Source organism: Myiozetetes cayanensis, unplaced genomic scaffold (assembly GCF_022539395.1).
Source record: "Myiozetetes cayanensis isolate MyiCay16 unplaced genomic scaffold, myiCay2020 scf2-11, whole genome shotgun sequence".
NCBI lineage: Eukaryota > Metazoa > Chordata > Aves > Passeriformes > Tyrannidae > Myiozetetes > Myiozetetes cayanensis.
The window spans coordinates 47,927,081-47,939,907 of NW_026087411.1; the positions used below are offsets into that span (position 1 = coordinate 47,927,081).

Below are 12,827 nucleotides of genomic sequence, written 5' to 3' on the forward strand. Positions count from 1 at the left end.
GACATTTACATATCATGCACATTCATCTTAAAATTGCTGTTCTTTGTGGTAGTTCCTTGACTCATTTTGGAAACACATGAAAAATTTATAGAGACTGAATTTGCTCCATGTACCTTTGGAGCTCTGCAAAAATTTCTGCATTCCTTAAGAGCACTTGTAGGCAATCTTATAATCTTTGTTATTAACGTTGAGCAAAAGTAGGTGTCTAATGCATTGGGACATATTTTGACATTTGAATGGCATACTGAGACTTTGGGTTTTTTAGTTTCCTTATGTCATTTGACATCTATGTGAATAATTCCGTAAGTGGAGAAGGTTGATGGACATACCTTTGTTCAGTAATGACAATTCAGGGAGTAATCTACCATTTAGTGTGAAAGAAAAAACCTTCCTAAAGTACAGGAGTCAGGTTGTGGATAACAAACTGATAACCTTTGCAAAAGATGGTTTTAAAAAACTCCAAAACCTGAGAATAAACTCACATTAAATTGCTATTGGTAATACATTAGTATGTTTACAGTTACCGAATGCAGGCACTGAAGTAGACCAAAGAAATTACTAGGTGTGATTAATTTTTGTGTTATTGCTTTGTGTTTAGTAGTAAAATAAAAGTGGCAGCTGATTGTGGCTACGGATTTTACGTCTTCTGTGCTAATAGCATGGACTTCGAAAAGTCCTAAAAAAATTAGTACAGAACAAGTCTCAGAAGACTTTTGTACCAAATGATCATAACTTCAACCTGAAATACATCTGAAATTAAAGTAGTTGCTTGGGTTCTTAAACAGAGAATATTAGTCCAATAATGCATTGTTTGTGTTTTTGTAACTCCTGTGATCAGGAGCTTTGATTATTTTTCAGCTTTATTGTCCTATGAATCTTGAAATTGTCACCAAGAAAACCTCTTAAATCTGAAAGAAATTTTGCTAAAAAAAGAAGGAAGTAACAGTGTTAGGATTGGTTCTTGACTTGCAGTGGCTTTGCAGTCAGTGTTTTGGGGTCCTCTGGCACCAACCGTGTGCCAAAACTTAATCTTTGGTGTGAGCTCCTTTGCTTCTTTTGATTTTGTCACACCCTTTTAATCATCTCTTTTTGAGAGAAATCTTGTTTTACCTACTGAGCTTTTAGATACTTAAGTGAAAACTGTGATGAAAATCTTAAGTATTTTCAAGAAAGTCAGTGACTTGGAAGAAAGAGCAGGACGTCCAAACATGGGTACTTAATACAAATTACCTGCCATCTGATTTTTCTCTTTCTCAGACCAACTCCTGACATTTGCTTCTCCTTTTGGCTATGTTTCTTCTAATCATTTAGGAAGCATTGGAATTCCAGGCTCCTCTGAGTGACAGTCATCATATGGTTGTTGTTGGAACCCTAAGCAGAGCACAGATTGTGCCTTAAATGTTGTAGCGTTAGAGAAGCTTAGAGTAGTTGGTAGTAAGATAGGCAAGTTTGTTGTTTTTAAAAAACTTTTAAATGAACCCTTCACTCTCTTGTAAAACTGTTGAGCAGAATGTCTGCTAAAGTGTTCAGACTTCCTAGAGACCAGACTTTTGAGGCATAATTTCAGGACTGTTAAAACGTTTGATTTTGTCACGGTTTATTCCCAGCCGGCATCCAAGCACCACACAGCCACTCACTCACTCCTCCACCAGCAGGATCAGGGAGAGAACTGGAAGGGTAAAAGCTGCGAAACTCATGGGTTGAGTAAAGACAGTTTAATAGGGAAAGCAAAAGCTGTGCACACAAGCAAAGCAAGACAAGGAATTCATTCACTGTTTCTCATGGGCAGGCAGGTGTTCAACCATCTTGGGGAGAGCAGGGCCCCATCACGTGTACCTGTTACTTCGGAAGACAAAGACCATCACTCCAAATGTCCCTTCACTTCTTCCTTCTTCCCTCCACTTTATAGACTGAGCATGATGTCATATGGTCTGGAATATCCCTTCGGTCACTTTGGGTCACCTGTCCCAGCCCTGTCTTCTCGCTATTTCCTTGCCAGTGTGGCAGCGCAAAAAGCAAAAAAGGCCTTGGCTCTGTGTAAGCCCTGCTCGGCAATAACAAAAACATCTTTATATTATCAACCCTGTGTTCAGCACAAATCCAAAACACAGGCCCATACTAGCCACTGTGAAGAAAATTAACTCTGCCCCAGATGAAACCAGCACAGGTTAATGAAATAATATAATAAACTTGCAGGGGACAATAACTTCAGTTTACCAGTACAGTTGACTTTCATCTTTCTCTTTTACTTTTTTTCAAAAACCAAACTTTTGTTCTTTTTTCTTGCTCTAATGTTAATACTTTTTCTGTTTTTTTCTTCTTTTTTTCCCTTGTTTTGTTTGTTTGGTTTGTTTTAACAGCTACCCTCAACCACATTTATTTTCATCAAAGATAAGAACTTTGTTAGCTGTATGTTTATTTCCAATGCAGTTAAAATCTTTTCACTGGACACATTTTTTTAAAAATGATTTACCAGGGAAATTTCTGTGATTTCTTTCTTTTTAATTTAATTAAGCTGCTTTTTTAGGATTCTAGACTTCAGAGTTGACATGAGAATGGATCTTTAATTAAAAGTCCCAATTACTAAGGCTGCAATTAAAGAATGCCTATTCTTGGAAATCTAAGACATGCTTAATTTTAAACACAAATCTGGGTACTCCTGAGAATAAAAATGGACCTGCAAAAGTAATTCAGTTGTTGTGAGCTACTTCACACCTATTTTTGTAGGGCAAGGAGTCTAGGGCTTCTTCTCTGTTGTTGAGGCCAGTGCCCTGGTCTGACTGTATCCATGTTATGCTCTCCTTTCCCTTCTGACCAGGAGGGTCACTTGTGAGCTACATCAGAATGCATTTGTGTGCATTTCACTCTTACTTAGACTCATTTTTAATATCAAAAGTCCAAACTGGCAGCAGAAACAGAAAAAAAACATATGGAGTTTTTTGTATTTTTTTTATAGTGTGTGGGTTTGTAGATTTTGGGTCATATGACCCGCATCTTCTTTTTTCCTAGTTTGTTTTTTTTTTTTCATATGACTCAGGTCTGAATAATCATTTCTCTGCTCTCTCAATCATTCTTCCTGTCTTTGATAGAGTCCCTCATATAGTTTAACCTTAATATCAATGTATTTTATGTTGAAACTCATTTAATATTTATGTGCATGTTAACAAACTCCATTTACAAGAGTTTATGGCTTTTGACATTGCTGGTAGGTGTTGTATGGGGTCCCCTTTCCCACTGATGCAGGTATGGTGTCCAGGTGGTCCCTGTCAGAGCTGAAACAGGCTCTTCTCCAATACATTTGCCACTTGAGTTGCTCTTGCCATACCCGCTTCTCCAGGGAATAATTCATGAGTTAATTGAAGTAGGCAGGTAGGCCAGATAGCAAGAGCATTCTCACTTTATATAACTTTAGTTTAGGAGCTTCTCCTCCTGTGTGCCACACTGAAGGCATTGAGGGTATTGGAAAAAGAGGATACCATCCATACCCTTGCATTTGATTATGGCACTGCTGGTGTTAAGAAACAAATAAAACTCAAGTGGAGTGTTTTGGAGGACTTTGAGTTCTTCAAAGGTATTTGCTGGTTTCCTCCTACCTAATCACTCTGCCTATTACCTCTCCTGTCCCACAGTTTTTCCTCTATTTACCAGCTCCATAATCAACTGAAGTTTTAGGGCTTAGGAAATTACTTCATCTGCCTCCCAGCTCCAGCAGTTAATGACTTGTTCTTCTTTTAGTGCCTGTTTCCATGTAGACTGCTGCAGACAGAATAAGACAAACTTTTCCTTTGTTCCTTTTATTTTTTTTTAATACTATCAGTTTTTTTAAGCTGACTCTTAGAAATTGAAAAACTATACCAAATGAAGCTGAAGAAGCTAGCCAGGATCAGGGATTGCCAATGAACCCGCAGTTGGGCAGTACTAATTCTGTCACCACTGTTGTATTTGGTTGTTTTCTTTTTCAACTCTGAGTTGTGAAGATGCTATAGCTGCTGTTAGACTAGACAAGAAAGGGGTGAGAAAAATATGACAAACTTTAAAAATTATTTCAGTCATCTGGATTTTTATTTTGTGAAGATCCTTTCTTGTGCTTCCACCTCCTTTGAGAAGAAATAAAGTATGACCAGACTATCTGAAGCACGCTGACAAAACTTGACAGTTGCTCTAAGTGAAGGACAAAACAATTTACTCAGTGTAATAAGAGTTACTCTTGAGTGTTTCTGAACAAAGCTTGTCTTTTTCTTAATCAGAAGTGCAGTCAGACTGAGTTTTCAAACTTCATTTATTTCTAATCTATTAATGGTTGTTCTGGTGGGAATGAAAAAGTACATGAAAAAGTAGGGGAATAATATAAATGGATTTTTTTTTTCTTTTAAGATTACTTGAAGTTTTAATTCAAGCCAGCCACTAAGTGCCAAAGGAGAATGTAAAAGCCAACTGGAATGAACATAAGAATTTAATTCCATTTCTTCTGTAATTTATACCACTCACAGAATTTAAAAAGTATTTCTTAGATAAACTCAGAATTTAAGATGTTTTCAGGAAAGATGAATCTTGTGAATAAATGTTAATGTACAGAGCAAAATTATTGGCAGAAACATATTAAAAATTTTAGCTAAGCACTTCAACAATTAAAATTGTCCAATCTAAGAAATATGTTAAGAAAACACTTGAGAAATAATATCTGTACTGCAGGCAGGCCTGCCTGTTAAATTCAGTGCTTAACTGTGACTGTAGGTACAAGCAGTATCTTCCTTCCCAGTGCCTGTGTCTGGAACAATTTTCTTGATCCCTTTCAGCATCCATTTTTTCTGCCGTTACAGTCATCCCGGTCCATCAATTTATACTGCAGCGCTTGACACCTACCTTAGGAAAATGAAATCAGTAAAGGGAAAGGACATGGAAGCAGACACAGTTATCCAGGAAGAAAATGTGATTATTGTTAAGCTTGAGTTGTCTTACTGCCTGCTGATCTTGCTTTAAGCTATTTCGCATGGCCAGTTGTGACTTGGGGTAACTTCTAGTCTCTCTTCAAAGCAAATGTGCTTCTGTCCCCAGCCAGCTGAAGGATGGCATAAATTTTAGCATAAGATATGGATTTCTGAAATATTATTTCATGCTTCATAGAAATGTAAAATAGTTTGGTTTGGAAGGGACCTTTAAAGGTCATCTAGACCAACCCCCTTGCAATTAGCAGGGTTGCCTTCAACTAGATCAGGTTACAGAGCCCTGTCCAACCTGTCTGTGAATGTTCCCAGGGACAGTACATCTGCCATCTCTCTTGGCAACCTGTTCCAGTGTTTCACCACCCTCTTTGTAAAAAATTTCTTCCTTATAACTAGTTTAAATCTTTTAGTTTAAAACCATTACCCCTTGTCCTGTTGCAATAGACCCCGCTTACAGGTTTGTCTCCAGCTTTCTTTTAATCACCCTTTGAGTGCTGAAAAGCTGCAATAAGGCCTCTCTGGAGTCTTCTCCAGTCTGAACAACTCTCAGCCTTTCTTCAGAGGGGTGGAATATCTCTCCTATGATCAGTTTTGTGGCCCTCCTCTGGACCTGCTCTAGCAACTTCATGTCTTCCCTGTGCTGAGGACCCTAGAGCTGGAGTCAGCCCTCCAGATGGGGTCTCACCAGAGCAGAGTGTACAGAATCACCTCCCTCAACCTATTGGCTGTGCTTCTTCTGATGCAGCCTAGGACACGGTTGACTTTCTGTGCTGCAAACACACCTTGTCAGCACATGTCCAGCTTTTCATCCACCAGAACCCCCAAGTCCTTCTTAGCAGAGCTGCTGTCAGTCCCTTCATCCCCCAGCCTGTATTGATATTGAGGGTTGCACAGACCAAGGTACAGCACCTTGCACTCGGCCTTGTACTTCATGAGATACCCATGGGCCCACTTCTCAAGCTTGTCTAGGTCTCTCTGGATGACATCCTGTCCTTCAGGATGTACCTGTGTCCTTCAACTGCACCACTCAGCTTGGTGTCATCTCCAGACTTGCTGAGGGTACACTCGATCCCTTTGTCTGTGTCATTGATGAAGATATTAAATAACACTGGTCCTCATACAGACTCCTGAGGGACACCACATGTCACTGATGCCCATCAGGACTCTGAACAGTTGACCACTAACCTCTGGATGTGACCATTCAACCAATTCCTCATCTGCCCACCAAATCCATCTCTCACCAGTTGAGAGAGAAGGATATTGTGGACGACCATATCAAAGGCCTTACAGAAGTCCAGAGAGATGATATCTGTAGCCCTCCCCTTGTCCACTAATGTAGTTACTCTATCATAGAAGGCCAGGAAGGACTTTTTACTGGTGAAGCTATGCTGGCTGCCTCAAATCACCTTCCTGTCCACCATGTGCTGTAAGAAGCTGTATAGTTTCATTCATTTGGCCCTATTTCTCTCATTTCTATGGTTACAAATCAAGAAAACATACTCCAAGTTACCAAGATTAGATTAAGATAAGCGCCTGTAAATGGGACTGTGACCGTGTAACTATGACTATAATAAAAACATTAGAAGCTCGAGCTGCAGTGTGTTACTGAATGAAAGGGGGTGTACGTGAAAATGAAATGATACGGTGCCTTTTGTTGGTGTTTCAGACCTCTTCAAGGAGGTGGCTGGCCCTACAGAAATGTGTGATCAGAGGCAACTGGGCCTTCTGCTTCATGATGCTATCCAGATCCCACGACAGCTTGGTGAAGTGGCAGCCTTTGGTGGGAGCAACATTGAACCCAGTGTGCGCAGCTGCTTCCAACAGGTAGGATAGAGACCTTCATGTGAAAAAAAAACCTCTGTGAAGTCTAAAGATTCACTTGAAATGATGTAAAAAGAAGAGAGGAGTTTAAAAACATCCACTGAGTTTTGAACAGAAATGAATATGCCCCTACAACTAAGTGTGGGAAGTTATTGTGAAAATGCAGCTGTAAAAGATGGTTTATGGTTTAGGACAGGATGAAACAAATTTTATTTTACCAAAAGAATATATAGATCTTTGTGATTTTGACAGTGTTTGCAGCTCTAAAAGCTGTTAAAAATTTTTGTAGCAGCCAATTACCCTGCTTTGCATTGTTCAAAGCAACCTGATACTGTGAGAACAACGTGCTTTTCCCTGCTGGAACAAGACATGATCCCTGCTGGAACAAAAGAATGATGCTGGTAGTAATTTTTGACCTTATGAACCAGGAAATTATTTAGCATTATTTTACTGCCAAAAGCGCTTGCACTTGCATGAAACTTCAAGCATAGTCATTTATATATTGTGAGCCTTTATGCAGCAGATCAGAATATGGAATAAAGCTCTTGCAGCCTGCTGTTCGACCCCACACTACATGCCAGGGGTTAATGAAGCTGTAAGGATCATCTGTCTGTTTAAAGAAGATGAGAATTAAAAACAGGATGTTGTAATGAAACACAACTAACTGACTTTGTCAAGAATGCCTCAGCTCCAACTGTTTTCTAGTGATAGCTATACTGCTTCTGTGTGTTATTTCTGTGAAAGTGGCTGATTTGAGCATCGTCAGAAATTGTATGTGGATTAAAAATTCACTATGGTGTGTATAAAATTACTGACTTGAATATTTCTGACTTTATTGAATCAAACATTAAAGATTTTAGGGACCCTTTAGAGTATTTTTCTTTTGCCACTGTTTCACAGACATGTCTACATATTTGTCCAGTGCTTTGAAAAATGCAGTTGCGCTAACTTTTTTCAGAACTGTTAGATTAGTTTCTGGAGTCAGGTGATTAGAATCGGAAGTGTGTTTTTCCAGGTTAAGAATAATTTGGTAGGTACTTATGGAAGTTGATTTGACCCATTAACCATGCAAAACTTACCCTTATGTTCTAACACTGCTGCTTCAGACAATAAGGGATGATGCTCAACATATCTATCACTGGCCTTTAGTGGTTTAAGTCATACTGAAATATTCAATTGTTCATTTGTTAGTGGCAGACTTTCTGTGTCACAGAGGAATGATCTTGAAGTCCCTCAAGGGTCTGCCCCATCTCCCATGCTATTCACTTATGGGTGAGGGGTACTATCAAGGTAGCATTTACATACTTGATGTGTTATTACAGTTATATTGATAATGAGGTTATTCCCCTCATCTCACGCAAATTGCTCAAGTTCAGTCTCTGGTCATTAGAAAAGCATAGAGAAAATTTGACAGTTCTCATGAAAAGCGTGACAGTTCTCAGCCAAGGGAAAACAAGTATTTTGTTGGTGAGGAAAGAATGTGTTGGGTTTTTTTCATGCTTCTCCATTTTACTAGCAAAAATCAACTTGGACTATAAATAGGTAAAGAAGCCTAGAGTTGCTTTCTGTCATGCATTATCATTTAAGAATAATTTTCATTTTTAAGCTTTGTTTTATGACTTCCAGTGAGCTCAGAAATATGACCTCTGTTCTTATTGCTGTCAAAGCTGATGAATAGAATACCTTTACAGCTAGGCTTCTCTGGTTGTTACAATTTAAAGAAAATGTAGAAATGTGTTTGTTTGCTTCTTAAAACAATCACATTAATACTTCAGCTCTGCTGTATTCTTGCAGTGATTGCCTATAAAATGGCAGATTTCTTTCTCATTAGTTATGTGCCTTTTTATTTGTGTGTCTGTGTGCTTAATGTGCTAACTAGAAAGAGTACTGTGAGCTCTGAGCACAATAAAAAATGAGTTTCATGGCAATCAATAGACATATGCAAGCACTACTGACATTTAGCATTTTGTCATCGATATTAATGCGATAGACAACCATGTCTCTAGCACGTCTGAGGTGCAGAAAGTGCTTCCCTTTCATGCTTGTACTTATTTTTCAAGTCCTTTTAGTTCAAAGACAGCTTTACTATGGACTCTGTTACTCCTTTACTACGTTCTCCACCTTTGTTACCATCTGTCTATTCTATCACAGCTGTCTAGTCTCCTGTAGTCTTACTGACTAATTTGTTTTGTTTATTTGCATGTTGATCAAGGTTATTTCTTTTGTCTCATAAACGGTTTTGGATTAACCTGCCGTGAAAAGGATTCACACAGGTTGCTGTTTGGGTTTTTTCCACAGAATTCTAAGGAAAATTTGCTTGTTGAGTGTGTGTTGTTGTGTTGTTTTATTTTATTTATTTATTCTTTTTTAATTTGGATGTGGGTTCTTTCTCTCCACAGAATCACAATAAGCCAGAAATAACTGTAAAGCAATTTATAGATTGGATGCGCTTAGAGCCACAGTCTATGGTGTGGCTACCAGTTCTACACCGCGTGGCAGCTGCAGAAACAGCAAAACATCAGGCCAAGTGCAACATCTGTAAAGAGTGTCCAATTGTCGGATTTAGGTAAGAGGAGGGGAGTTAGGTGCAGTGTTTCCCTGAAAATATCCACACTTTTAACCTTTCCAACAAGTGCAGTTTTTTCTGTCTGTTTTCCACTGTTTTCCTGCTTTAAGATAGGATCTGTCACCTGGGGTGTGGCCTGAGCCAGTGCAGTTCTGGCTCCTGCAGCACCACTGTTAGACAACCAGTGACTGACAGAGGTACAGGGCAGGCTGTCATCAGGTTTTTTTGCATTGTTGGATCCAACAGATAACAAATTAAATATGAATGCACCCCATGTTTTTTTTAAGCACAAGATCAAAAGGAGGTGATCAGTAAGAAAAAATGTGGACTGTCTGTCTGCCCTCCTGCATAAGGCTTGGGAAACTAACTTATGCCAGGCAGTATTAAACACCCTTTAACATCAATCTTTCCTTGCTTAAACAAACACTGATATGTTGCTGTGATGCAACTTGCACAGTTCCTATCTCAAGCATTGAACTTAATCTAACTTTCATCTGTTCAAAGAAAGGTGTGAATTCTAAAAGAAAAAAATTATGTGGGGAATATTCTCCATATTATTCTCCTAAACTGTAGTTGGTACCCTTAGTGAGTACTGTTACAACTAGCATGCATTTGTGAATTGATTATTCCCATGTACAAAATGATGCAAAAAAATCCCCCAGAAAATCCCAGCAGGGGCTACAGCTAGAACTAAGAATAACTGGCTTTTTCCTCTACTGTGGTCATGGAGTCTAGTGTATTATTTAGGAAAAATATAAAACAGTCTTTCTCTAAGTGCTTCTAAGATTTTTCTTTAGGTATCTTGGCAGATGAGTAAGTTTTGTACCCCATGCTCTCTATATTCCATCTTTCTGTTGTTTTAAAGGCTAATAATATGAATCCTGAGGTCAGATTCATCTGACCTAATTTTAGGCATGCTGGTTTTAGTCAATGTTACAAGACTGAGCTAGCAACCCTCTTTTTTGTCATTATAAATATAGATATATATTTGCAAAAGTAATAAATCTGATCAAACTTTGTTGCCTGAGGAGATTTGAGGAGATGAAATTTTTTGAAGTGTTCTTATTGTTCTTTATTATTGCCTGAGGGAGCAGAGAGTGACAAAGCTCCAGCTCACATATGTTTTAGTTGTCTAAGTTGGGGATGATGACTCTTGTCTGTACTATGTGTAGAAGGAGGGTAGAGAGATAGATAAGAAGAGAAGGAAGACAAAAGAATGGGTCATTCTAAATAATTTCTACAATAAAGTTAGAGATCTGCAACAACAAAAGCTTCTAGCATCTTGGCAGAAGGTAAATGTGGCCATTTAATGCACAGGCTCTGAGCAAAGATTATAAACAGTTGCATCAGCATCCTTTAAAGTGAACCTTTACATTTATAGACACATATTCCCTTGCAAAACAAAACATAAAACTCAGCAGGGAAAAAATGTGGATGGGTACGGAAAACTGCTCTCAGGAAGCAATTTAATTTAAACTTTAACTATTCAGTAGCTATTCAATTTGGTTAAGTTTGCTCATTTTAGTTTCATACTAATGATATAATCTCATCCAGTCAGAACAACCATACTATAAAATCAGTGGAGGAATCTGGAATTGAATTGTTGCTTTAGTCTAAATAAATCAGCCATGTTCCTGGTGAGCACATTTAATACAAGGAATAATGTATAAGTTTCTTACTTTGTTTATACATAGTCTCTTAAAAACAAACAATACCAAAAGTAAATATATCATTGTAATTTTTTTAACTGAATTTTATATTGTTTTTATAATTCATGAATTCTCAAGAATTTCATTTTCTGAAATGTGTTTGGAATTTCTGAGCATCAAAATGAGTTACAAACATTTAAGGTAACTGTTCAGGGTAAAAACATGTAAAAGTAAACCAATTTGGCTTATAAAAGTTTTCTGAGATACCATCTGAATACTAAATAGAGGAAAAGAAAAACTAAAGTCAGTATTGTTTTAAAGTTACTAAAAACTTGAAAATTATAAATTCTTCACAGCCCATCTATGAAGTTGATACCTGTAAGATTTTCTGCTTCGAAGTGACTTGAGCAACAGATGATTGACAATGGCTTTATATGGATATAGAGACAGGAACTTCTTTTAAATACTCAGTGAGGTGTGCAGTGTAGGGAAGTTCTGTGTAGTGGGTTAAGAGGGCTGCAGGTTTCCTGTGTTCCAATGCAGCTGCTGCAGTGGGCCCTGGGTCTGCAGCTGTGATGAGTGCTGGCTGTGCCACATCCTGGTCACGCACACCCGCACACTTCAAGGTTCTTTCTAAGCTAATCCCAACAAGCTCACTGTGTTGCTGCTGCTGCTGAAAACCAGGTGACACCATTTCAGAGAGTAATTTGGTTTGTGAGGCTTAATTAGAAGTAGACGTAAGAATCTCTAATCACTTTGTTTAATGTCCCCATAGGTATCGGAGCTTAAAACATTTCAACTATGATGTCTGTCAGAGCTGTTTCTTTTCTGGCCGAACAGCAAAGGGGCATAAATTGCATTACCCAATGGTGGAGTATTGTATACCTGTGAGTACTAATTTACTTTTCTAAGAGGTAACAATTATTATTTGCATTATTTGAGGTCTAAATTTTTTATGTAGTCTTTTGTCACCTCACTTTTATCCTTTTATATTATTTTTCATATGTTTAGTAGGGTGTGTCTTCCTACATTTCTCTTTGGAAGTCATCAGGGACTTTCCTAGTGTTGCTGATTTTATGTGGACAGTGTTTGGATTCTACAGAAATGGGTATACATTAGAACTTAACGTTTGCTTTGTAAAAAGAAAGCTTATTACAATATTAAATGTAATTGTAGTACTTGTATACTCGCCTATGCACACACACTATAAGAGTGAGAACATGTCAGAGAAAAACGACTCACTTTACTATTGCCATACCATACTAAAGAATAATTTCTTTTCATTAAATCTGTAGCCTAATCTTAGGATTTGATTGATAAATTGGCATGTCAGGCTATACTCTGAAGAATATTTTTTAAGTATGTTTGTTGTTTATTCAGCGAGTTTTAATGTTTGTTTTATTTAGTCACTGTTTTTTTCTCTTCGTACCTCCTCTTTTCAGAAGTCATTTTCTGGTTTTGTTTTATACTGCTTTTGTGGTATGATATAGGGCCTTTTATATCTATGTTCTAACCCTCAGGATCTGGAGGTCTGTGCATAGACATCATTAAAAATATGGTGATGCTGATTTTTTACTTGCCTCCTTAGCCAACATAATCCAAAAATTTAAACATGTTTGGGATGTATTTTTCTGGGATTAATTTTTCATTTTCTCCTTACAGATTTCTGTGACCTCATCTTTAGCAGAACAGAAATGTTCTTTGTCACTGCCTAAAATATACTGAAAATTCAGAAATTAAAGTATAAGGGGTGTTGAAATAGATAATGCTGCTGGTCCGCAGGATAAAATGGTCTTTCTGTTGAATCAGCAAATACAGGTTATATCTGGTATGGGGTATGGTACTATC

The 12,827-nt window shown here is 37.9% G+C and overlaps 1 protein-coding gene across 11 annotated transcripts in view; it reads left to right on the forward strand.

The window, feature by feature from the left end:
- UTRN (utrophin) overlaps nt 1-12,827 on the forward strand; it is a 389,435-nt gene that overhangs the window by 343,743 nt on the left and 32,865 nt on the right. For all 11 annotated transcript variants that reach the window (XM_050314411.1, XM_050314404.1, XM_050314409.1 and 8 more), the window contains 3 exons: nt 6,610-6,767; nt 9,164-9,330; nt 11,755-11,866. In XM_050314411.1, coding sequence (XP_050170368.1) covers nt 6,610-6,767; nt 9,164-9,330; nt 11,755-11,866 — 437 coding nt within the window. The remainder of the gene's footprint in view (nt 1-6,609; nt 6,768-9,163; nt 9,331-11,754; nt 11,867-12,827) is intronic.